Source organism: Acinonyx jubatus, chromosome C2 (genome assembly GCF_027475565.1).
Source record: "Acinonyx jubatus isolate Ajub_Pintada_27869175 chromosome C2, VMU_Ajub_asm_v1.0, whole genome shotgun sequence".
Classification (NCBI taxonomy): Eukaryota; Metazoa; Chordata; class Mammalia; order Carnivora; family Felidae; genus Acinonyx; species Acinonyx jubatus.
The window spans coordinates 70607296-70631572 of NC_069384.1; the positions used below are offsets into that span (position 1 = coordinate 70607296).

At 38.3% G+C, this 24277-nt stretch overlaps 1 protein-coding gene across 2 annotated transcripts in view; it reads right to left on the reverse strand.

The window, feature by feature from the left end:
* Positions 1-562: 562 nt before the first annotated feature.
* The window catches only part of TFRC (transferrin receptor), a 52885-nt gene continuing 29170 nt past the window's right edge, over positions 563-24277 (reverse strand). For both annotated transcript variants that reach the window (XM_027061099.2, XM_027061098.2), the window contains 18 exons: positions 23957-24015; positions 23175-23385; positions 21755-21968; positions 20454-20603; positions 20176-20278; positions 18257-18370; positions 17227-17325; positions 16682-16821; positions 14148-14305; positions 13131-13250; positions 11714-11799; positions 10837-10900; positions 8904-8971; positions 7477-7535; positions 7183-7264; positions 5461-5682; positions 4205-4345; positions 563-3576 (listed from right to left, as the gene is read on the reverse strand). In XM_027061099.2, coding sequence (XP_026916900.1) covers positions 3334-3576; positions 4205-4345; positions 5461-5682; positions 7183-7264; positions 7477-7535; positions 8904-8971; positions 10837-10900; positions 11714-11799; positions 13131-13250; positions 14148-14305; positions 16682-16821; positions 17227-17325; positions 18257-18370; positions 20176-20278; positions 20454-20603; positions 21755-21968; positions 23175-23385; positions 23957-23992 — 2310 coding nt within the window. In that variant the 5' untranslated portion in view covers positions 23993-24015 and the 3' untranslated portion in view covers positions 563-3333. The remainder of the gene's footprint in view (positions 3577-4204; positions 4346-5460; positions 5683-7182; positions 7265-7476; positions 7536-8903; positions 8972-10836; positions 10901-11713; positions 11800-13130; positions 13251-14147; positions 14306-16681; positions 16822-17226; positions 17326-18256; positions 18371-20175; positions 20279-20453; positions 20604-21754; positions 21969-23174; positions 23386-23956; positions 24016-24277) is intronic.

The window sequence follows — 24277 nt, forward strand, 5'->3', positions numbered from 1 at the left end:
CCCTCCCCCACTCATTCTCTATCTTGCGTGCGCACTCTTTCAAAATAAATAAACTTTTAAAAAAGTGAGCTATCAAGCCTTAAATGCATATTACTAAGTGGAAGAAGCCAATCTGAAAAGTCTGCCTACTGTATGATTGTAACCACGTGACATTCTGGAAAAGGCAAAAACTACAGACTGTAAAAAGATCAGTGGTTGCCAGAGATCAGGCAGAGGAAGATGAAGAGGCAGAGAACAGACGATTTTCAAGACAATAAAACCATTCAGTATTGTATTATAAATGGTGGATATGTTTCATTATAGATTTGTTCAAACTCACAAAATATACAACACTGAGAGTGGACTTTAATGTAAACTATAGGCTTTCAGCGATAACGATATGTCGATGTATGTTCAATTGTAACATGTGTACTACTCTGCTGGGAGATGCTGATAGTGGGGGAAGCTGGGCCACGGGTGAGCAGGCAGAGAGTATATGGGAACTCTACACTTTCCTCTCAATTTTGCTGTGAACCCAAAAATGCCCTAAAACAATATAATCTATTTTTTAAAAAATGACAACTCCGTGTTCAAGCATTTTATTAAATCAGATAAGGAATTTCCACACTGTTGCACATACCAGTTTGGACACAATTATAAGGGCATATCATTTGTTTACAAAGATATCGATGAGCAGTAGGTTGGCAAGTCTAATAAGCCATGTTTAGCCAACTAAAATTTCAAGAACATTCAAAGAGGAAACACAGTAAAGGTCATGCAAGTTCTAGAATAGTGAATCATGATAGAGCTCATTTATCCTTTACCTTCAAAATGCACCTGATATCTATAACCAGACAAAATCTGAAGTCCAGCAGGTTGTCACTAGTCAGATACACATTTCATTCAGAAATATTACGCCTCTTACCACTTACTGGCTTTTTTGATTAGAAATAACTCAATCCTCACTACAGAAAAGACGTATTTGAAGAGATCTACTGCTGTAAAATGTATGCCCATATTCATAGTATGTCTTGAAGTTACTGAGCTTTCATTAAAGTGTGGTAAAGCATGATACCCAAACCAGGAATCCCAGCTATGACCTTTCCACTTAGCTACACTAAACACCAGTTCAAGATAAAACACCGTGAAGACTAAATAGACCATGAGCAGTGAAACAATTCAGTGAGGCTGTAATAACTTCGGTAAGGGACGTTAAGTCTATGGACTTTTTCTTAGGTGGCAGTTTCTTAGGGTGAACTGCCCTGTAACAAACAACTGATTATCAGGTTTATAATGATGGTGGACTAGAAAATAAAGTCTTTACTCATGTAGCTTCAAACTTATTTGTTCACATCTCTGTTTAACTTAAAACCACCATATACTAATGGGTAGGGAGACATGATCAAGGATCCTTTTGCAAGCTTTGCTTCCCTACACATTTCACTCCCCCAGCCCCCTGAGTCTCCTATACAAGTTTCCCCTGATTTAAGCTAAAAGATCAATTCTGGATATAAACTTGTGTGAACTAAGTTTCCAGGAGATGACATGCAAATAAGGGGACAAAGTTAAATTCATTTGTCAACAGCAAACATTGTAAATGTGGACTACCATCCCACTAAACAGAAGACCTGGAGAAACCACAAATATAATAAAACACTACATTAGGTTTAAAAACAAAGACTCTCGAATGAAGTAATTTTATTTTATAGTGGTTGAATTCACCCACCAAATGTTTAATGACCATAAAATGTTTCTGCAACTAAAACTAAAAGAGAATTATAGGGAGCTGGGAATACATGTTAGATACTAACGATCTTCAAGCTTTGAAGATGTCATTGCATGAAGAAAATTATGGGAAACACTGTTCCCGATAATTACGTACACCCTTAGTGTAACATATGGAGATCACTGTCTCCGATATAGACACTGTGGTAGGCAAAAACTACCTTGTTCTTTATACATTATGGAAGACACTGCTCCCGATAATGTGAGTTACGTTTGTGACAAAGGTACTGGAAATTTTGCAAAATTCGAATTAAAGTTACACCTTGGATAAATTGAGCCGTAAAATTTCACATGTATGAGTATCACAGCCTTTAAGTGACATTAATGTATAACTTGGTCACAATTCCTTCCCTTTAAGAACTGCCATTTTTATCTGGTTGACTAAAATTCTAACTTGATTAGCAACTCCTAATTCAATTGAATTCTTCACCAATATTTAGCTTTATAATTTTATTTGGCGTGTGGCCGTTTTTTAAAACCCTCAAGTGTTGACCATAAATGCAAAACTTCCAGTATCTGTTGGGTTTTATTAGCAGATGCTGCTTTTATTAAAAAAAAACGACAGTATAACTGTCATAATTATGGAAGGCACTGCTTCCGATAATTATCTTCTATAAAAAAAACACCATTTATAGTGAACTCTGTCACTGATAAATAAACAATAAATATCTCAGTGCCAAAATGATAGAAAGCTTTTCCAAAAAATTAACACTTTGGCCAAAATTTGGCAGCGTGTTCTTTAAAGTCTGACAAACTGAGTTTGAAATTAAACACCTAAAGCTGGTTTTCTTTCAAAATACTTTGGGAAACACAAAGACGACAAAAAACTAATACAAAGGCTTATGGGGCAGGGGCAGAGGAAAAGAAAATCTAGGTCTTTGGCTTCTGGTCTCCTCTTTTCATAAATAATCTTGAGGTTAACACATTAAGGCCTTACTACTGTGATAAACAGTTGAACCTCACTTTATCCAGCGGAAGGACCTCTGTTTCAGACCTCACTAGCAAGAAAACAAGTCCCATCTCTTCTGAAAGTTAACTGTTTCATTCAGGGATGTGGAAACCAGCTAAATCCTTACGGAAGGCATAGATCTCATTTGGAGAATAAAGTCTTACAACCTGGTATCTCCTATCCAGCATCAAGTGCAGGTGGAGGATCCCACTAAGCTACCACTTCCAGCCTCCAGGAGACACCACCTCCCTCCTCCCACTTAGAAGATACCAGTTCATGTCCTTAGGATTTAGAGCAATAGTTTACGTAACTGGTTCTGACTTTGTCATAACTCTAACAAGAAAGAGGCAGTTACCATACAACACATTTAAAATTTTAGAGATAATCAGAGAAAAGATTCTATCATGAACATTTTTAAGTGGTTATTCACTTTAACTTGAAGTGCAGGTACCTACCCTGTATTAAAAGCTGCTGCCTAAAGAAATCTAGTGGTACCAAGATGGCTGGGTAGAATTTTAACAATATTAGGTTTTGTAGCCCTACTAAAAATTTAGCACAACCAGCACAAGTCTAAAAATCACACTACCCTGCTGTTCTCATATAAGTTATGGGTACCACATTTAAAGCTCATTGTCAATGTCCCAAATGTCACCAGAGAGGGCATTTGCAGCCCCTTGAATAGTCCAAGTTGTTAGAGCCAACTGGTTTCTAAACAGTGTTTCATTAAAAGCACTGATGTTTTCCTGGCGCAGCTTCAGATGCTCTAGTAATGCTGACACAGTGTGAGAGCCAGTGCCCCAAAAGATATGTCGGAAAGGAGACTCTCTTGGAGATACATAGGGTGAGAGGAAGTGATATTCCACCTACGGAAACAAAACATACATAAGAACTTACACCGTGCTGGGACTTTTGGTGTAAGGGCCTGACACAGTAAAACAACGGCCATTTTCTCACTTGAAATGTGAAAATTCCCCCAATTTAGCAATGTGGAGAACCAGGCTACTTATCTTCTAACATTAAAACTATAATCAATCAATCCTTTTGTATAGTCAATCCTTTTGTAAAAGTGAACTCTAATTATATTGGTTTTTTTTAGTTGAAGCATATACATGGAAAATTTACAAGCTTCTACTGTAATCGAGTCTTCTGCCTCTTCTAGGCAGATTAAGATAGAAGCAGTTAAGGGCTGAATTAGAGAACAGGAATACAGAGAAAATGATAGCTAAAAATCATTAATGATTCCTTCTTAAAAATGTTTCTTAAAACTTAAAAAAGGTTAATACTGGGACAAATGTCTCTTGGACTTCCAGTTTAGATATATTGGTTCTAGATCTTGCTAATAAGTAAGAGTTAAAAATCTGTGCTCAGTTCTAAAGCAGCAAATGATGCTAGACTCCTGGAGTAGTTTACTACTCTGCTTTTTAGAAATGCAAGGCCCACCAGTTAAAAATTAACAATCTTTAGTTCTTCCATTTTTAGGAGTTTACTTACTCTCATGATACGGTCATTGATGTCCCTCATGATAAATCTGTTTGTTCTCTCAGCATTCCTATAATCTGTTGTCAGTCTGGAGGTGGCACGGAAAAAGTCTCCACGAGCAGAATACAGCCACTGTAGATTCAGACCCATCTCCTGAAGCAGAGAGACATTACGTTCTTTAGTAGATGTTGTATTTCTAAGGATGTTATACTATATACCTTTCTAATTTAGTGATAGCAAGGGAGTTGGTTCTGGTAAAAGGGGGTGGCTTGTGGACAAGCTCAAGATGCAGAGAATGGTAGACTTAGGCAGCTTGCCCAGGAGGCCCCAAGCTCTATAGAGTGGTATGCTCATATTTGAGCCCAAGAGATGGCACAATTTTCCACTCCTAGTCTCATAAGGAAGCAGTCCTCCTGGAGAAATTTAACATAATTAACTTAATATATAATCCTGTGTAGTATATTGTTTCCAGTTCAATTTCCCTATGGGGGAAAATTTGAAAACATTTTGGTTCAGTGAACTTCAGAGTCTAGTGATTTGTCTCACAATTCCCACTTTCTGATCAGTTACAATTAGTTTCAAGTTTCAAGAAAGCCATAATCATTAAGATTTGTTTATCAGTGATTTGCTTCATTTAAGGGATCTCTGTTAAATTGACTTCTAGTACCATATAACCAGTTAGAAGCCACATATTAATACTAATTTGATTTTTTAAAAGATTCTATTTTTAAGTAATCTCTACACCCAACGTGAGGCTCGAACTTACAACCCTGAGATCAAGGCACACACTCTACCAACTGAGTCAACCAGGTGCCCCATTATTAATTTGGTTTTATCAAGTATTTGAATACTAGGCACGTAGGATGAACACTAAGTAGGACTGTAATTACTGACTGTGTTCTCTCTCTAGCCGTGACATCCCTGAAAGGCATATATGATATATGGCCCAAACTCATAGTTTCAAAGTCATGGTTGAGATCTTTGTATTCTCTGGATTCTCTTCACAGGTTGCTTGGAATTACAAAAACTTAACATACCTTAACAAAAGTTATCATAGTTCTAGACTCTGAAATACCTAGTGTGGTATATCCTAGATTTATAACCCACAACCTCTCAACTTTCAAATGAGTTAAAAATCTAAGAAAAATGATATATCAGTTCCCTTAAAATGTACTTTGGCTACCCATCATGTCCTTTCTCAGGAATAGCTAAACATCATAATTGCTTGATATTTCAGCAACAAGAACCTGATTTTAATTAGTACTTACTTTTATGTCTGCTCTGAATCGGCTCACATCCCTCACAAATGAAAGTATTTTGTCATTATACATCTCATAGTTCAGGTTCAATTCAAGATCATAGGTAAGTTTCATTATAAGCTGACCAGCTACTTCTGCTGCTGCACGTGCCATTTTGTTCAACTGAGGAACTTTCTGAATGAGTTTCTCATAGACATCCATGGTAGTGCCCAAATAAGGATAATCTGTGTCCTGAAAAACAAAGCTAGGTTAATGTACTCACAGGAGGGTCATAAGAGTAGGAACCTCACATTCATTTTCCCTTCAAGGTGATAACAGTTTCAATTCATCTCTTGCTTCTAATACATACCTACTCCAATTTTATCTCACATCCACTACTTTAATATCACTCTTGTTATTTCCTCTGAATCTGACCTACTCATTGAATGACTACTTTCTTCTAGATTCTATAGAATCTTTGTCCCATCACATCACAGACCCTGAAAAGATTTCTAGCCGAATTTCTTGAGGTTGTATCCTTGTTTTCTTCTCTGGGAAGTTTGGTTCATTAAATAAGGAAAGAAGAGAGCATGTATGAAGTGTGCTTTTGATATAAAGCATCACGCTTAGACCTGAATTTACCTTCTTCCTAATGATTCAGCACTCGATCCATTCATACATGTTACCTTTCTAACAAACATGTCTGATGCTCACAACTTCTCTCCACCTTGATTAGACAATTTAAGTAACTACTTTTTCAACTCTATTCCCTATCTTTGTCCTTGGTGACAATTTCACTGCCAATCCTTTGATCTGACCTCAATTATTCACTTTCAGACTATACACTTCTGTATTACCTGCTAGGTTTTTGACATCTAAGAAGTTTTTAAGAAACCTTCTGGAGGTCAAAAGAAATCATCCATAAACCTCCACAACGGTAGCACCTGACATCCAGTTCTTCCTAATGTACTAAATAGATACTGTGACCAGCTATTTCAATGCCATCCATACTGCTGTTCTAGCAGAAGGTCAAGGGAGTTCCACCTATGTTAATCTCTGAATCCAGATCTTACATCACTCCCTAGCTCCAAACCTTTCCCCTCCTAGTTCCAGGCCAAAACACTCAGTGATAAGAAGTCTTGTGAGGACCTGGCCTCCAAAGCATCAATAATTTGATGCCAAAGTCAACAGCTTCCACCCTGACCTCCTACATTAACTCTAGGATCTCTTCAGCCCTGGGAAAGCCCACTACAGGGCTGGCTTTCCAGCTTCAGCGCAGAAGCCTTCATCATTTTGTTTACTCATTGTGGCTTTCAGGGCCTTCTGATGACTCCTGAAACAAGCCTATCTTGCTTTCCTACAACTTGGTCAGTTCAAAGTTCTGTGTCACAACAACCTTGTACCTGGTTTAGGAGATTAACATCTTTGGACAAACGTCTAGAACCGTATTTCGACAGGTATCAAGAACAGCAATTTCCAGCTGAACTTTCTATTTGGTGGAAATAGTCTATACCCACACTGTCCAGTAGGTAGCCTTGTTATTAAAACTCATCATACCTAAGTGAAGATGGTTTAGCAAATAAATTCCAATGCTAATTAAGCTAAGAATACTTCCACGTTAAGACTGATAATAAGGGAGCATGTAATAACTGCAGGTGTATAACTTCTGACAACATTTCAAGCACTTTAGGAAATTTGGTCTCAAAACTGATGAAAGGGCTAAGATATAACTTGAGAGTTCTTCATACTTACCTCACAAAAACAGAAAGAAACTGCTGGGATTCCAGAATACGCAAGGAAAGGGAAAGCAGCATTATCCAAAGAAAATTTCTCACTGCAAGGAAAGCAAGAATGTGTCTCTAGGTTTTCTGAAGAACAGCCTGTGCTATCATGCAACCCTACCCCTATCCCCAAATAAATTCTTAAAATGACTGTATAGGTGGTAAGCTCACTGCAAGGATAGGTTTAGATCTCTACCTAACATAGCAGGGGCTACTGGATGATTCTGCTTTTCTACGAGTTGTTCATTCACTTTTCTCAACTTACACTTTGTTGATCCAATTGCTGTCCCGATAAAGAGACTGCCCAGTAACTGGGTGTTTCACCTATAAAAGGAAAAATTAATTTGTCACTAAAATGAATCTTTCTGCACGCAGTCATTCAGGCTAGTCACAAACATACTTCGATCTGTAAACAGTTATAAAAAAAATTTTTATTGTTTCTTCTTGAAAAAAATTTAAGACAGCTAAAACAATCTCCAATTTCTAAAGTTATTCCTCCTACGCTCATGCTGCCAGTTCCTTTAGTTACAGCAAGAGAAAAAATGTTTTCCTCCTTTAACCATTTTAAAGGTGGTACAGTTTTAAAAGCCCTTTCTAGCCTTCACGATGCCTACCTTATTTCTGGCTTTTTCCTTCTAGCACATTTTATACTACTGCAGCCTAATCTGCACATTACTGCCTTGCTGGAAACTCGATAGCAATTCCTAGTTTCCCATAGGATCCAGGCCAAGTTCCTGACCCTTGTTTCCTCCATCTTTAATGATTCCAATATATGGCCTCTAAGCCCATTAGCCAAATCTTATTCCTTCCTATTGCAAAACCACGGTCATTTGCATGTTTGTTTTTACCCAGTGAATATTTCATCTGGCCTTCTTATTTAAGTATTAGGTATAGTTCATTAATTTTTTTAAATATTTGTTTTTGAGAGAGAGACAGAGCTCGAGTGGGGGGAGGGGCAGAGAGAGGGAGACACAGAATCTGAAGCAGGCTCTAAGCTCTGAGCTGTCAGCACAGAGTCTGACGTGGGGCTCAAATTCACAAACTGTTAGATCACGACCTGAGCTGAAATCAGTCGCTTAACCAACTGAGCCACCCAGGTGCCCCATATTTTTAATTTTTTTAAATTAAAGCCATACCCAACATGGGGCTTAAACTCACAATCCCGAGATCAAGGGTCACATGCTCTACCAACTGAGCCAGCTAGGCATTCTCAGGTTCATTTAAAGCTTCCATGCACCTGGGTGGCTCAGTTGGTTAAGCGTCCGACTTCGGCTCAGGTCATGATCTCACAGTCCATGAGTTCGAGCCCCGCGTCAGGCTCTGTGCTGGCAGCTCAGAGCCTGGAGCCTGTTTCAGATTCTGTGTCTCCCTCTCTCTCTGACCCTCCCCCGTTCATGCTCTGTCTCTCTCTGTCTCAAAAATAAATAAACATTAAAAAAAAAATTTAAAGCTTCCTTAGCATTAGGACTCTGTAGACAACCCCCAGTGGGCAGTTTACCCTCACCTCACACAGTTCAATAGACTGAGAGCAAATAAGCTAAGAGCATGACCTAAATAATGCTACTATAGAATTTATTCTAAATTCCTGTACTTGGTTATTTATGATGATTGTTTAAACATCAATGCTTTTTACTTTACGTAAATTAGATGAGAAAATTAAGTTATAGATTTTGTAATTAGGTATACACTCACATCTTTCATCATCTTCTCAATAAGCGAATACAACAGTGGACTGGCAGAAACCTTGAAGTTGCTGGTACCTGCAAAGAGATTATTTAAACATTGCTTCTTCTCTAGTCAAGCGATTTTTTTTTTAATTTTTTTTTCAACGTTTATTTATTTTTGGGACAGAGAGAGACAGAGCATGAACGGGGGAGGGGCAGAGAGAGAGGGAGACACAGAATCGGAAACAGGCTCCAGGCTCTGGGCCATCAGCTCAGAGCCTGACGCGGGGCTCGAACTCACAGACCGCGAGATCGTGACCTGGCTGAAGTCAGACGCTTAACCGACTGCGCCACCCAGGCGCCCCTCTAGTCAAGTGATTTTTACATGGCTACTTCAACAACTAAAAGTACTTGACAAAAAAGGAAGACATTAACCTAGATCAGTGGCAAATATGACTATACTCTTTAAGAAGTAGACGAAGTGATTTAAGAGTCAAGTTCTTTAGTAAATGCTAACTCTAATTGACTGAAGATCTTACTCCTGAGTTTGCATATGTTAACGATCTGTTTCTTGGTACTTTTTCAGTTTACCTATCTTAGGGCAATTACCTGCTAGCTACTCTTGCTATATTCCATACATTCTGCTGTATAGGTAAGATGGCAATGACAACTCATCTAATAAAGGTTTAGTTCAATTTTTAAAAAATATTTTGAGAGATTGCATGCATATGCGTGCACAAGTAGGGGAGGGACAGAGAGAGAGGGAGACAATTCCAAGCAGGCTCCAAGCTGACAGTACTGACAGCCTGACACAGGGCTCAATCCCATGAACCAGGAGACCATGACCTGAACCGAAGTCAAGAGTCAGACACCCAACTGCCTGAGCTACCCAGGTGCCCCAAGGTTTAGATCAAATTCCTTCCTTTTTCTTTCAAATGAGATATTCTACTATTCTCAGTTCATCCACTGGCTACATCTGTACCTTTAATAACATTCAAACTCTTTCAGAACTAGTTTATCTGGTATTTCTATTTGTGATACCACAATCTAGCAAGATGTGAATTAGTCTATAGAAGCATCACTCTATATTGTACAGTTGAGTTCCTTCTGGTCTAAAATATAGTTCAGACTAGTGGTTCTCAGACTTTAGTTTATCGCAATCACCTGGAGTGCTTGTTAAACCATAGCCTGCTGGATTTATGTTCCAGTTTCTAAGTGGAAAAGTCTGGGTAGGGCCTGAAATTTTACACTGCTAACAGTTCCCAGGTGATCTTAATGCCGCTGATTGAGGACCACAATGAGAATGACTGCATTAGACAAGGCAGTCTGCACCTATTTTATAATTTAATGGACTACTAAGAGAAAGCAAAGTTAGTCTTTTGATCAGGGAATGGACAATGTGAATTGTAAAAAAAAAAAAAAAAAAAAAAAAAAAAAAGACAAGTATTGCTTTAGAAAGCCTTCTCCTGGGGGCACCTGGGTGGCTCAGTCGGTTGAGCATCTGACTTCGGCTCAGGTCATGATCTCACGGTCCTCGAGTTCGAGCCCCGCGTTGGGCTCTGTGCTGACAGCCTGGAGCCTGCTTCAAATTCTGTGTCTCCCTCTCTCTAACCCTCCCCATCCATGCTCTGTCTCTGTCTCAAAAATAAATAAACATTTAAAAAAAAAAAGAAAGCTTTCTTCTGGTTTGTTTCTTGGAGTTTTATTTTTTTCTTTGAGACAGAGAGAGCGCAAGCTCACAAGCAGCAGAAGGGCAGAGGGAGAGACAATCTCAAGCAGGCTCTGCACAGCCAGTGTGGAGCCTGACTTGGGGCTTAAACTCAGAAACCATGAGATCATGACCTGAGCCGAAATCAAAAGTTGGACGCTTAATCAACTGAGCCACTCACTTGCCCCAGCTTTCTTCTGTTTTGTAAGTAGTTTATCTGAATTCATTAACAGCTGATGAAAAGGATACTTACCAAGAACAGCTTTGTCCAGATTAATGTAAGTGAAAGCCTTTAAATGCAAGGAGGAAAGGTATCCCTAGAAGAGATGGAAAAATACTAAATGGACTAATATGTATTAACCTGTCACATAGAGTAGCTATTATTAGGGACTTCTTTTTAAATTTAGAGTCTATTAACACTAAATATACAAAGGCAAAAATGATATACAGTTGACTTCCCTAACGTGGGAGGTTAGGGATGATGACCACCTCCACTATGCACTTGAAAATCCACATGTAACTTCTGAACTCCTGAAAACTGTCCTACTAATAGCTTATTGTTGACCATAAGCCTTACCAATAACATAAATAGATAACACATATTTTGTATATGTATTACATATTGTACTTACAATAAAGTAACCTAGAGAAAAGAAAATGTTAAAAAAATCATAAGAGAAAATGCATTTATTTTATTTTTTTTTCAACGTTTTTTATTTATTTTTGGGACAGAGAGAGACAGAGCATGAACGGGGGAGGGGCAGAGAGAGAGGGACACACAGAATCGGAAACAGGCTCCAGGCTCTGAGCCATCAGCCCAGAGCCCGACGCGGGGCTCGAACTCACAGACCGCGAGATCGTGACCTGGTTGAAGTCGGACGCTTAACCGACTGCGCCACCCAGGCGCCCGAGAAAATGCATTTAGAGGGCCATTACTATACTTTTTTAAAGGACTAGTCTGCATTTATTAAAAAAAAAAAAAATCCACTATAAGTGGACCTGCACAGTTCAAACCTGTCTTGTTCAGGATCAACTGTAATCAAATCTAAAAGTCTGGTTTCTGGAGGACAAATGAAGCCAAGGGCAAGTTCAGGTGCCCATTCTGGGTATGAGTGTTATACAAATAATACCTCTAGCCATTCAGTGGCACCAACAGCTCCGAAGTCTCCAGCACTCCAGCTGGCAAAGACAATGCTTCTGCTGGGTTTAAAGCCACCTAAAAGATAGCAAAAAAGTTAATTTTATCTTGGGCAAGGTTATAGGTAGGCAACTGACTTCAGATGAAATCAGAAATTTCTAACTCAAGACAGCAGATTCAAAAATATTTCTTTCCCTTTTGAGGCCCCAGGTGAAAGAACAAAAAAAAATAAGAATAAATTTTAAAGGTAATCTACAAAAAAAGAAGAAGAGAACATTTGCAAATAAGATTTCAAACACATAGTAGAAACCAGTTTTTACAGGAAGTCACTTTTGTTTCAACTCCATTCTTTGAGCCCCCTAAAATTCTGCACCAAGAGATACTTGAAATCGCAGTGTAACTACAATGTGTCTCTTCTCTGAAAAGAATCTGCATAGAAGTCAGTCACTGAAAACATAGGGTTACTTTACAATTGTTACCAAACAGAGTAAATACTTACAAATTTAAGTTATGAAAAAGTTTACAGAGAAATTACATTAATGACAGCTCCCCTCCAAACCTCCCCTTTTCCTGGGTATGCATTTTTCTGTATTATGTACTTTTCCACAAAAGTTAATAAGCACTGCAACTTACCCATGGCCCAAGGATTCAAGAATGTGATAGGGGTTTGTATGTGTGTGTGGGTGTGTGTAGAGGAGTGGCAAATACCAAGGGAGAAAGGCTTGAAAGTGTTTATATATTATAAATATATAAAAACATATCCAGTATTATGTCTATAAACATAACACATCAAGTTACATATTATAATTTTATACCAAAATTATAGAAACTTAGTACAGAGGTCTGCCACTGCTTGCTTTAAAATAGATTTCTTGGGGTGCCTGGGTGGCGCAGTCGGTTAAGCGTCCGACTTCAGCCAGGTCACAATCTCGCGGTCCGTGAGTTCGAGCCCCACGTCAGGCTCTGGGCTGATGGCTCAGAGCCTGGAGCCTGTTTCCGATTCTGTGTCTCCCTCTCTCTCTGCCCCGTTCATGCTCTGTCTCTCTCTGTCCCAAAAATAAATAAACGTTGAAAAAAAAAAATTAAAAAATAAAATAAAATAAAATAGATTTCTTAGGGACCACGCTAGATTAGCCATGTCATTCTGAATATGTCAGACTAAGAGCTAGGGTCCAGTACAACACTTTTTGGGTGTCTCATCGAAGTTGATTCCCAGTGCAAAGACACTGCATGGAAAGCTGTTTCAAAGTCAAAGGCAGATCCAACAAAAGATGATCTGCTTTTGTACTCAAACTCAGAGTCCAGCACAAGTGAACCACAATAATATGGGCCAAAGTGAGAAAGCATATAGTATTTAGAACTATATATAGCAAATAGATATTCAAGGGTCCTCACAATTTGTACTCTACCTTTTAAGACCATATCAGAGAGTATCCGTGCAAGTTCCAAGAGGAGAGCTGTGCCTACGCTAGACTTTGCAGCTCCAGGACCCCAGGCATCCCTCTGAGCCCCTACTACAACATAGCGATCTTTGAAAAAAAAAAAGATAAATTACACAATCAGCTTTTAAACTGTTTTTAATACTGAGCTTTAAACTCTAGAATCAGCATGTTTGTAAGAAGGATAAAAATGCAATATATGCATTAAGGATAAGAGAACCTTTCTTCATAGCTGACTTAGGACTCTAGGAATTAAAAATTTACATGACAATACTAATCTCTTTTTCCTTGTTAGTATTACTCTTTTCCACACTACCAGTTAAGTTTACTTATCGACTACTAATTTGTACTACTTAATTGTTTAATCAGCGACCAAGTCCAAGGGCTTTCCTTACTAAATGACATGACTCTTAGATTCTACTTAGATAGATTGTATTGACTACTTCTACTTAATTGGTTAATAAGCAACCAAAGTCCAAGGGCTTTCCTTACTAAATTACGTGACTATTAGATTCTACTTAAATAGATAGACTGCATATTTCAAGGACCAATCAATAAACCACAGCCCACATGCCCATTCATTATGTATTGGTTACAGCTGTTTTCATGCTACAACGTCAGCGTCAGCATAGTCAGCTAGTCAGAGTTAAATACGTAGTTGCAACAGAGACTGTATATCCTGCAAAGTGTTTATCTGCCCCCTTAAGAAGTAGTTTGCTTACTGATGACATATTCAATAACTTGAAAGAGATTCTCTAGTCACAGTGGTCAATTTTTGACAAATTAATTTCCTAGGGCCTTATTACCTCCCAATAAAACTGACACCTAAACAGTTCACTGTAGGACAGGCCAGAGCACTCCACAAAACCAAGCCAAAGCCAGCCTTCCTGCACTCTCTCTTCTGGCCACATTCTTATGAACTAGGAAAACAGAAACAAACTAACAAACAAAAGAAAAAAAACAAAACAAAAAACCAAGGGTCTTTACCAGGTTCTTCAAAACCTTTAATAACTCCAAACACGTTAAAAATTCTTATCTCTTTCAGCACGTTGTTCACAGTGAGCTTCACATTCCAGTTCCGTGAGGTTTCCAGCCTACAGGAGGAGTCTGTTTCCCAAGCAGAAGGACAGTCTCCTTCCATATTTCTAGAAGTAGAAAACAGACATTAGAGTTCTGATTATTATGGCTTCCCTCAGGTTTACAGAATCAATCTTCCTTACTCTCCAGTGAAGTTTTAGGCTAAGAGGACATATAAAGAAAACATATACAAAATTTACTCCCTGGTGGCTAACCATTTGTGTCTTACTCCAATCTGTAGGCAATCATCTGAAAATCATCAGTTATCTATCTCCTGGTTTAAACAATGTTTTAAAAAAATTTCTGTACCTATCCTCATCTGAAATGTGCCTTTCTGCCAGAGACACAGCTATCATTTACATGTGAAGTAGATACCAAGATGGACTCAGAATGAAGTTCTGACATAAAAACCCGTGAGTATATTCCCATGTTTCCTGACTCTCTACACTAACTAGTATACATTCTTTTTTTTTTTTTTTTTAATTTATTCTTGAGAGATAGAGACAGAGCATGAGCAGGGGAGGGGCAGAGAGAGAGGAGGAGATGCAGAATCCGAAGCAGGCTCCAGGCTCTGAGCTGTCAGCACAGAGCCCGATGTGGGGCTCGAGCTCACGAACCGCGAGATCATAACCTGAGCTGAAGCCGGAACTTAACTGACTGAGCCACCCAGGCGCCCCTATACATTCTTATCATAATTATAAAAGAATATTTTCATGCTGCTGATAGTTACGTATCTTCCCCTGTCTAATTCCTCATGTTACCCAAACAATGACTGCTCTATTTACATAAATGTCAAAACATGATTACCCCACACTACACAAGGATAAGACAGGGAAGGGAGCTGGCTTCACAGGTTAGGGAAGACCTGTAGGTGGAGGTAAGAATGATCTGATTTGAAGTTTGGTATAAGTCAATAAAAAATCACCATTTTTAAAATGCTTTATGAGATGCCTGGGTGGCTCAGTCGATTAAGCGTCCGACTCTTGATCTCTGCTCAGGTCATCTTATTGTTTGTGGGATGGAGCCCTATGTCGGCCTCTACGCTAATAGCATGGAGCCCACCTGGGATTCTCTCTCTCTCTCTCTCTCTCTCTCTCTCTCTCTCTCTCTCTGCCCCTCCCCGCGCATGAGCACTACTCTAAATAAGTAAATAAATTTTAAAAAAAATGCTCGTAGATAGCATGGTTAATAGTCACATGGTGTTACACATGTGTCCTTACATGTAAATGCTCTTCATTTGAAATCAGTCACCCTGCTAAGTAGATTATATTTTAGCTATCCAATTAAGTGAAAGAAACATGATCAGTGGGGTTAGAGAAACTTGTTCTACATCACACAGAAAATCTAAGTGTCTGAGACCAGATCTACATTCTATACCAATACCAGGTGGGAAGTATGTCTAGATCAAGATAAAAACTAATGACATGTACTCTAATCAGACGGGGTTCTATTTTTAAAGACAGATACTAATACATTAGGGAGGATATCCAGGACTAATCATGACTGTAAAGCATCTGGAAACTGTCATGAGAACTGAAGATATTCCATTATAGACAAGAAAACTTGAACTGTTGTTGCTAAGAAGAAAATCTAGAACTAATCGGTATTACAGGGAATAAGATTTCAGTTCAACATGAATTCTAACAGCTCTTTTCCAATAACTGAATAGGTTGCCAAGGGCAACAAAGTGCTTTACCTCAGGAAGTCCTCAAGGAGAAGCTATGCCAGGAATAGTACACAAGGAATTCACTGGGTAAATTGAACAAGGACTTGCAGAGTTTGTAAATCCAATGTCTAATTATTAATATCACTTTATGGAGGAAAAACTTCATGTTTATCTACACCAGCGTAAGAGCTATCCACCCCACGAGATGCCAAATATGGAAAACTACAGCCAATTATCTAAAATGCTATCAAATTGAGGCGACTTTTCAGCGTCTGACTCTTGATTTTGGCTCAGGTTATGATCTCATGGTTTGTAAGTTCAAACCCTACGTCATGTTTTGTGCTGACAGGGTGGAGCCTGCTTGGGATTCTCTATCTCTCCCTCTCTCTCTCTGCCCCTCCCCTGCTCATGCGCACTCTCTCTCTCAAAAACAAAGTAACCTTTTTTTTTTTTTTAATGTTTATTTAGTTTTTGAGAGAGACAGACAGAGTATGAGTGGTGGAGGGGCAGAGAGAGGGGGAGACACAGAATCGGAAGCAGGCTCCAGGCTCTGAGCTGTCAGCACAGAGCCCAACGCAGGGCTCCAACTCACAGACCCGGAGATCATAACCTGAGCTGAAGTCGGATGCTCAACTGACTGAGCCACCCAGGCACCCAACAAAATAACTTTAAAAAAAAAAAATAATAAAATGTTATCAAATTAACTTAAGGAGATTATTATTCCTTTCTACTCATAAAACCAGTTTTCAAAAAAGACAATTTTCAAGTAAGAACTTACCCAAACAACTTTTCTGCAGTGGCTCTGGAGATTGTTTGGACAGGTATATTTGGCAATCCTGATGACTGTGATGGTGGAAACTGAGTATGATTGAAAGAAGGGAATCCAGGTGTATATGGGTCACCTGTTCCCAGATGGGCCTAGTTAAACAAAAAAGTAATGTGCTCTGTCAGACATTTATTCAAGAAATCCTTACAAGATTCAGACTCAGTATGAGGGTATAGCCTAAATTTAGTTTAGCAACTCAAACCATGAAGGTCTGAGTGGCTCTAAAATATGTGACTCTTGTTTTTATATGGCAACGGCATATGCCAAACCTCAATTCAAGACACTATTGAAAAGGTAATGTTAGCAATAATAACTAGGTCTCAAAGTCCCATAATCCATTTTCTTGTTACTGCTAAGACCCTCCCAGAAAAAAAAAAAAAAAAAAAAAAAAAGAGTATTTAATAAGGAAGGCATGTTACACTTCTACTAATGCAGATGGAATCCAGCAACAATTTGTAGAACCCAAAAACTCATTTACGTAAGAAATAAGAACTCACATGTCCAAAGAATGGAATCTCTGCATTAGTAATGGGAAATTTAGCCTGGTCCATGTATATCAAGACACCAATTGCATTGAAGCTTTCAGCATTTGCAACCTAAAGAAAAACATGTAAAGGTCAAAAGTGAAGATGTAATCACAAAGTTAGAAGAACAGTGTTGGGCTTTATGCTAAGACAAAAGGTTACAGAGGACTGCACTGAAACTCCCAAATGTTGCAAATAGCTTACATGTTGAGAAAAAATACTTCCCTTAACTAACTCATTAAGAGAGTTTCAAAGATAAGAGAAATAATAAAAACCCATCTAACACAACCACTGTCTTTTAGTATGTTCCATTCTAGGCCCTTATTACGTAGGTTTGACTTTCAATTTTCTTTTTCAAAAAACATAGTTATATATATATATTCCATATATACATAAAATTTGGTTATATAGAACTTAACAAAGCACCTTAATTTAACAATGATTTAGCAATTCTATGTAACAACAGAATATTGTTATTTTAAATTTAAACTGCTTTCACTGAAGCATTTCTGATTACCTCATTGTCACCGAAAGACAATGACTACAGAATACTCCAAGTGGCTATGCCATAGTTCTGGAAGTATCCTACAGTTTAGATAATTAGAACTTATTTGAGTTGTTGAATACTTTAATAAATTCAAGTTTAGGGGTGCCTAGGTGGCTCAGTAAGTTAAGCGTCCCACTTCGGCTCAGGTCATAATCTCCTAGTCCGTGAGTTCGAGCCCCGCACTGGGCTCTGTGCTGACAGCTTAGAGCCTGGAGCCGGCTTCTGATTCTGTGTCTCCCTCTCTCTCTCTCTGCTCCTCCCTGCTTGAGCTCTGTCTCTCTTTCTCTCAAAATTAAATAAACATTAAAAAATAAGTAAATATAAATAAATTCAAGTATATTATTAGGTATGAGAGTTTAAGACTGATGGTTTCCAGAATGTGAAAAAAAAATAATCAATGATACCACTTAAAGGAAGAATAGTATGATACCAGTGTATTTACCAACTTATACTCACCTTTTCAGCAAAAGTGATTTTCCCTGCTCTAACAATCACTAAAGATCCATTCACAGGAGAGTTTAAATTCTCAAAGTCTTTTTTAGTGCCAAAATTAACATGGACCAGTCTACCCTAGAATAAAAACATGAGATTTAATGAGCATTACGGTATTAGAACAGCCGTAGAGTCTGAGAGAGGATAGTTTTACAGATCAAACCCAATAGAGAAAACAGAGATAAAAGGAGGCCAAAGCCTAAAAGGATGTAAGAATTCTAGTCAAACTAGTCAGTTATTAGGAGTGAATCAAGACTCTGGCCTCCTATAGTCACATCTTGCATCATCACATGCTGCCTTGAATCTAATTTGCATTGCTCTTGACATTTAATCTCTTTTACATTGCTTCCAATATTGTGTGGGGAGAGAAAGTCTAACAGGATATGATAAACAAAGAGACATATACCAATATAAATACTGTAGGCTAGCCCTGGCTGCACCAATTACATAAAGTTCCTAACACTTGAATGCTAGATAATTGAGGACATACATAAAAATAGGTCTTAACGGAAAGTTCTGATAAGAAATCTGTATGAAAATTGTTAAACACTATCTATCACAATAAAGTGTCTTGCATAGATCAATTTTTAGATGTTTATAAAAGCTGTCTCATAATATTCCTAAACTATTAATAGAGCTATATAAACTGATCCTGACAACCAAATAACCTAAATATAGAAAGCTTGCAGGTGAACTAAAACCTTCAATGTTTCTGACAGAACAGTGTACCCACCTCCAAACCCCTAGGTTATAGGTAGTCAGGGAAAGTGATATAGCACAGGTAAAACTTCATCTGGCTTGAAAGGCATCCAATAAATTGACCCCTGACATACTAACATTTGTTTTTTAACACCTGAAAAACCTAGGTAGATCTATCAACTGTTTTTTAAATTTCTGCAGTAGTTTGGCCATATTTGCCTAAATTAAAGATTCAAGCTAATACTGGACTCCAGCCAAGATGGTTACTTATATTATATCTGTCCCCACATAAAGTGGAATCTTTTTTTTTTATTTAAAAAAAATTTTTTTTTAAACATTTTTATTATTTATTTTTGAGACAGGGAGAGACACAGCACGAACAGGGGAGGGTCAGAGAGAGGGAGACACAGAATCTGAAACAGGCTCCAGGCTCTGAGCTGTCAGCACAGAGCCCGACGCGGGGCTCGAACTCACAGACCGTGAGATAATGACCTGAGCCGAAGTCGGCCACTTAACCGACTGAGCCACCCAGGCGCCCCCGTAAAGTAGAATCTTGATACACACATTCGCTCAACAAACACCATCTGTCAGGCACTGTCCAAGGCTCTATGACACAGCAGTAAATGAAGCGAACCTCTAGCCCTGCATGTAGCTTTCATTCTAGTGTGGAAACAAATGAGTAATGTCAGGGGTGTAAGTACCAGTAAGAAAAATAAAGCGGATAAAGGGAGGTGATTGGAGGAGGGCCATTTTTAACAAGATAATCAAGGAAGACTTCCCTAAGGAGGTAACACTGGAAAAGACACTTGCACAAAAGGAGGGAACAGGCCATATTGGTAGTCAGGGGAAGAGTGGGCCCGCAGAAGGAAAGGGAGTTTTATAAAGGCCTTGAGGTGGAAGCATGCCTGCATTTGAGGGGTTTAGGAACACCGGGGAGGCTGGAGTGGCCGGCAGAGTGCAAGAGGAAGAGAGCAGTAGGATTACTTAGAGCCTTGCCGTCCTGAAAGAAGACCTAGGATTTTACTTTCACTGTGGCATAGGATGGCTGAGAATAAGAATATCTCACGATCAGTTACATTTTAAAAAATAAATTTATACCAAAATTCCTAAGAAAGGTAACGACAATGAGTTTCTGAGCTCTTCAACAGGGAAGACCATCTCATGCACCGTTTCGCCTTACTTACAGTAACTGTCGCTGCTTTACTGTATGCCACATAGCCCTCTGGACTCTCCACCAGGTATACCATGCCACTGTCCGTGCCCACTATGGTCACTGAGTTTGAAGCACTGGCAAAAAAAGATTAAGTTAAAATGAAGCTGAAGCTAAGGACAGCCTTGGGAAAAAAATGGCTTTAGTACATTTAGCATCTGATTTGCATTATTTATTCTGGAAGTCTTTGCTGTATTAGCACACCTGAAAATAGCTACTTCTAGAAAATAAGTTCACCATCTTTCAACATACCTGCCTTTGACCTGAACCTTAACAAAATGTTCATCATGCCAGGCTTTGCTAAGTTGAAGCTCACGGAATCGGTTCTCAATGAAAAAGGCAAGGCTTTCATCTTTTTGAGATCCAGCCTCACGAGGGAAATATGAATTTTCATTCAGCTGCCTAGAGGAAAAAAAGTCACTGTTACATGAACTAAAATTTAATTTAAAATAAACAATGAACTCAAATATCAAGAAAATTGTTTTAAAATAACTCAATACTATTCATCATAGCTAAGATAAGTTAACTATGACCCCAAATTTCAAGGTTGACTAGAGACAAACTTAGGAGAAAAAAAACTATGCCCAATGTCTAAAGGAATTTATGACTTCAGCTTTATCCAACCTCTGAATCCAATGTATAGTACTCCATCAAGAGCCCCATCTTAACACATATATGTGCTTAGGGTAATTTTAGGGGAAATGAGTAAGCAAAATCAAAGTATTACTGTTGGTGAACTCAAGATGTACAGCTTTAATTTTCACCTTTGAAGCAAAACTACTCCTTGTTCTGATCTCCTATGTCTCACTGTAAATATATATACATCATATTAGTTATTTGATTTTTGTTTGGTAGACTACACTCTTACGTTATCCATAATGCCTGGTATACGGTATATACAAAAGTATTCATTAGATGAAGTAAAAATGCCAAAATTCCTCATCTAAGACTAAGAGAATCATTGTACCACTGAAACTACTGGAAGCCAGCTAATAGGTAAACGACGAATACGTTCTTTACACAGGGTTATGTATGTGTCTAAGGAAGGTCTTCAAAATCGAAGGACAGAAACCTTAAGGACACTTCTAAGGCTATATGGATTAATGAGAACCAGAAGAAATCACGAATACTAGAGACATGATACGTCTCTATATCAAGTCGGGCAGTCAAGTTAGTCCTGATCTAAAGAATAAAAAAGGCTACTGATGCCCTTGTTGATGGTAGCAAAGCTCAGCGTGCCTTGCAAGGGGTTGAGATGAAAATCAAAGCAAAGAAAGTCTGACAGCAGGCAATAAGCTTAAAAGACCAGATGACAAAAAGATCAAAGACCTCTGAATTTTTTAAAGAAAATGGAGTGTCCTCACAAAAATTTTTTCCCCATCCAACAAGTTTGAATTCTTTACTAATTCTTTACCCTCCAGCTAAACACGGGAAGTCTCCCCTACTGTAAGAAGTCTTTCCTCCAGACTGTCATGTTTGTTTTGTTTCACTGCTGTGAATAATCAGTATTTGTTAGGGACTGAGATTAAATTTGTGAAGTAGCTCAAGTTTACCTGATGGTGCTGGTGAACTCTGTGTTACTCAGTTTCTCTGACAGCATTGTTTTGAGGTCCGACCAAAATAAGTGAGAAGGTGCTTCAGGAAAGTACTCTTCTGTTTCTGAAGGTTCGGTTCCCTCTACCTCCAGAGACTCTGTTCCTGCTGGTCTCTCACATTCAGACTTTGCTTCTACACGTTTACAATAGCCCAAGTAGCCAATCATAAATCCTATGGATAAAAAGTTTCAGAACTGACAATATATTCCTATAGGAACTGTTAATATTTTCAGCTAAGCCTTGAAAATACTGGCTTTAATCAAATTGTAAGCAGTAGGAAAGTAAATAATGAATCTCAATTTTTTTATATTTTAAACCATTCAATCTAATAAATCATACAGTTGACTCTTGAACGATGCAGGGGTTAGGGGTGTATACCCCCACACAGTAGAAAATCTGCATGTAACTTCTGACTCTCCAAAAACGTTAATTACTAATAACCTACAGTTGACTAGAAGCCTTATGGTAACATAAAGAGTTGATTAACACATATTTGTATGTTATATATGTTATGTGCCATATTCTTACAATATCTGTCTTTTTCTTATCTTTTTCAGTATTTCTGCACTACACAGTTGGTGTGCAAGTTTTTCAAATTGTCACAAATCTCCAAAAACTTTTCCAATATATTTATTGAGGGGCACCTGGGTGGCTCAGTCAGTCAAGCGTCCGACTCTTGGTTTCATCTCAGGTCATGATCTCACGGTTCGTGGGTTCAAGCCCTCCATCTGGCTCTGCGCTGGTAGTGCAGAGCCTGCTTGGGATTCTCTCTCTCCTCTCTCTGCCCTGCCCCCCACTCACTCTCGCTCTCTCTCAAAATAAATTAAATATATACATACGTATTTTAAAAAATCTGCATATAAGTGGACCCACACAGTTCAAGTCCATGTTGTTCAAGAGTCAACTTTATAGTAACTTTAAATACTTGCCTTTTAATTGTGTTGAAGTTTATTTATTTATTTAAGTAATCTCTATACCCAACCTGGGGCTTGAACTCTTGGCCCCAAGATCAAGAGTCACATGCTCTAATGACTGAGCCAGCCAGGTGCCCCTAAATAGTTACCTTTTTAAAATATAGGTAACTTTTCTTCCCAGAAGCCTTCTTTAAATCCTTAGGCCAAGCTTCTATGCTACAGATATCCTGTGTGTATTTCTAGTATAACATTTGCACATTACAATGAAATTATTCATGTGTCTCTCTTCTTCCACCAGGCCAAACTCAAAGGCAGGCATAGAATCTTAGTCATTGTTGTTGTATTCCTAGTGCCTAGCATAATGGCACATAAAAAGGCACAAAATAAATGTTTGCTTGACTGAATTAACAGATTTCCTGGAGTCACTCCCAAGGAACATTTAAGTTTTGAATAGCCACTCTTACCAATCAAGAAAAAGAGGATTATAGCGATAGTCCCATAGCAGATAAATCCATTAAACCTTTTTGGTTTCGTGACACTGGCACCATTATCCCTCATGTTACTGTCAACATTTTCTTCTTCATCTGCAGCTAGTTTCATCTCCACATGACTGTTGTCACCATCTACTTGCCGAGCCAGACTAAACCGGGTATAGGACAATGGTTCTCCACCAAACTGAGATTTGAAGAAAAGAGAGAAAGAAAGCATCATGAAAGAGAAGAAAGGGAAGAGGAACATTTACCAAAAGTTTGGTTAGGTACTATACTTAGTAGTGGACCATTACTATGACTTGCTATATATTCTTAAGGAAAAAGAAGTTCCTCTTTCAAAGCAACATTCTTCCTGATACCTAGTTCTGTCAATGGTAGATGGGGGCTAGATCACACACTGGCCTTTTTCATCTCATTCAGCCTTTTCATTCAGGGTTTCTGTTACATATGTCTACTAACATAGGTATACATTTTGATCAGCTTTCTTTGTTCATCTTATCAATGTGGCTGTCCCCCTCCTACCATACTTGAAATACCCTGTATTTTCTTACAAGATTTCCCATAGTGAACTCCACACAAGACTGAAGATACCCTTTGTGGGAGGAGTTACATCGCCAAGCCACCACTTCAACATAAAAAAATACTTTATGATAGCTTTGAATATTACTTCACGCTTATTGGGTGAGAGCCATTCTTCTATATTTCATATTCTCACAAACTGGTGACAAGGAATAATAAAACTTAAAATATCTTACCAAGGTAGAGAATGCTGATCTGGCTTGATCCATCATTCTGAGCTGCCACACAAAAGAACCTAGTATTAAAACAGAAATTTAATACAAAATAGATACCATTGTACCAGTTATAAGAGGTTTTCATTACCACGCTAAATTATTATATATCAAGTTTACTTTTAAATATATTATCACATTCCCAGAAAGGGTCTTTAATAAAGACATTTAGTTCATAGGAAAACTAAATTTAATATAATCCTTGATTAGATCCTGAGTTGAGGTGGGGTGGAGGTGAGAACAACTACAAAGGATATTATTGGGAAAAATAAGAAATCTGAATAC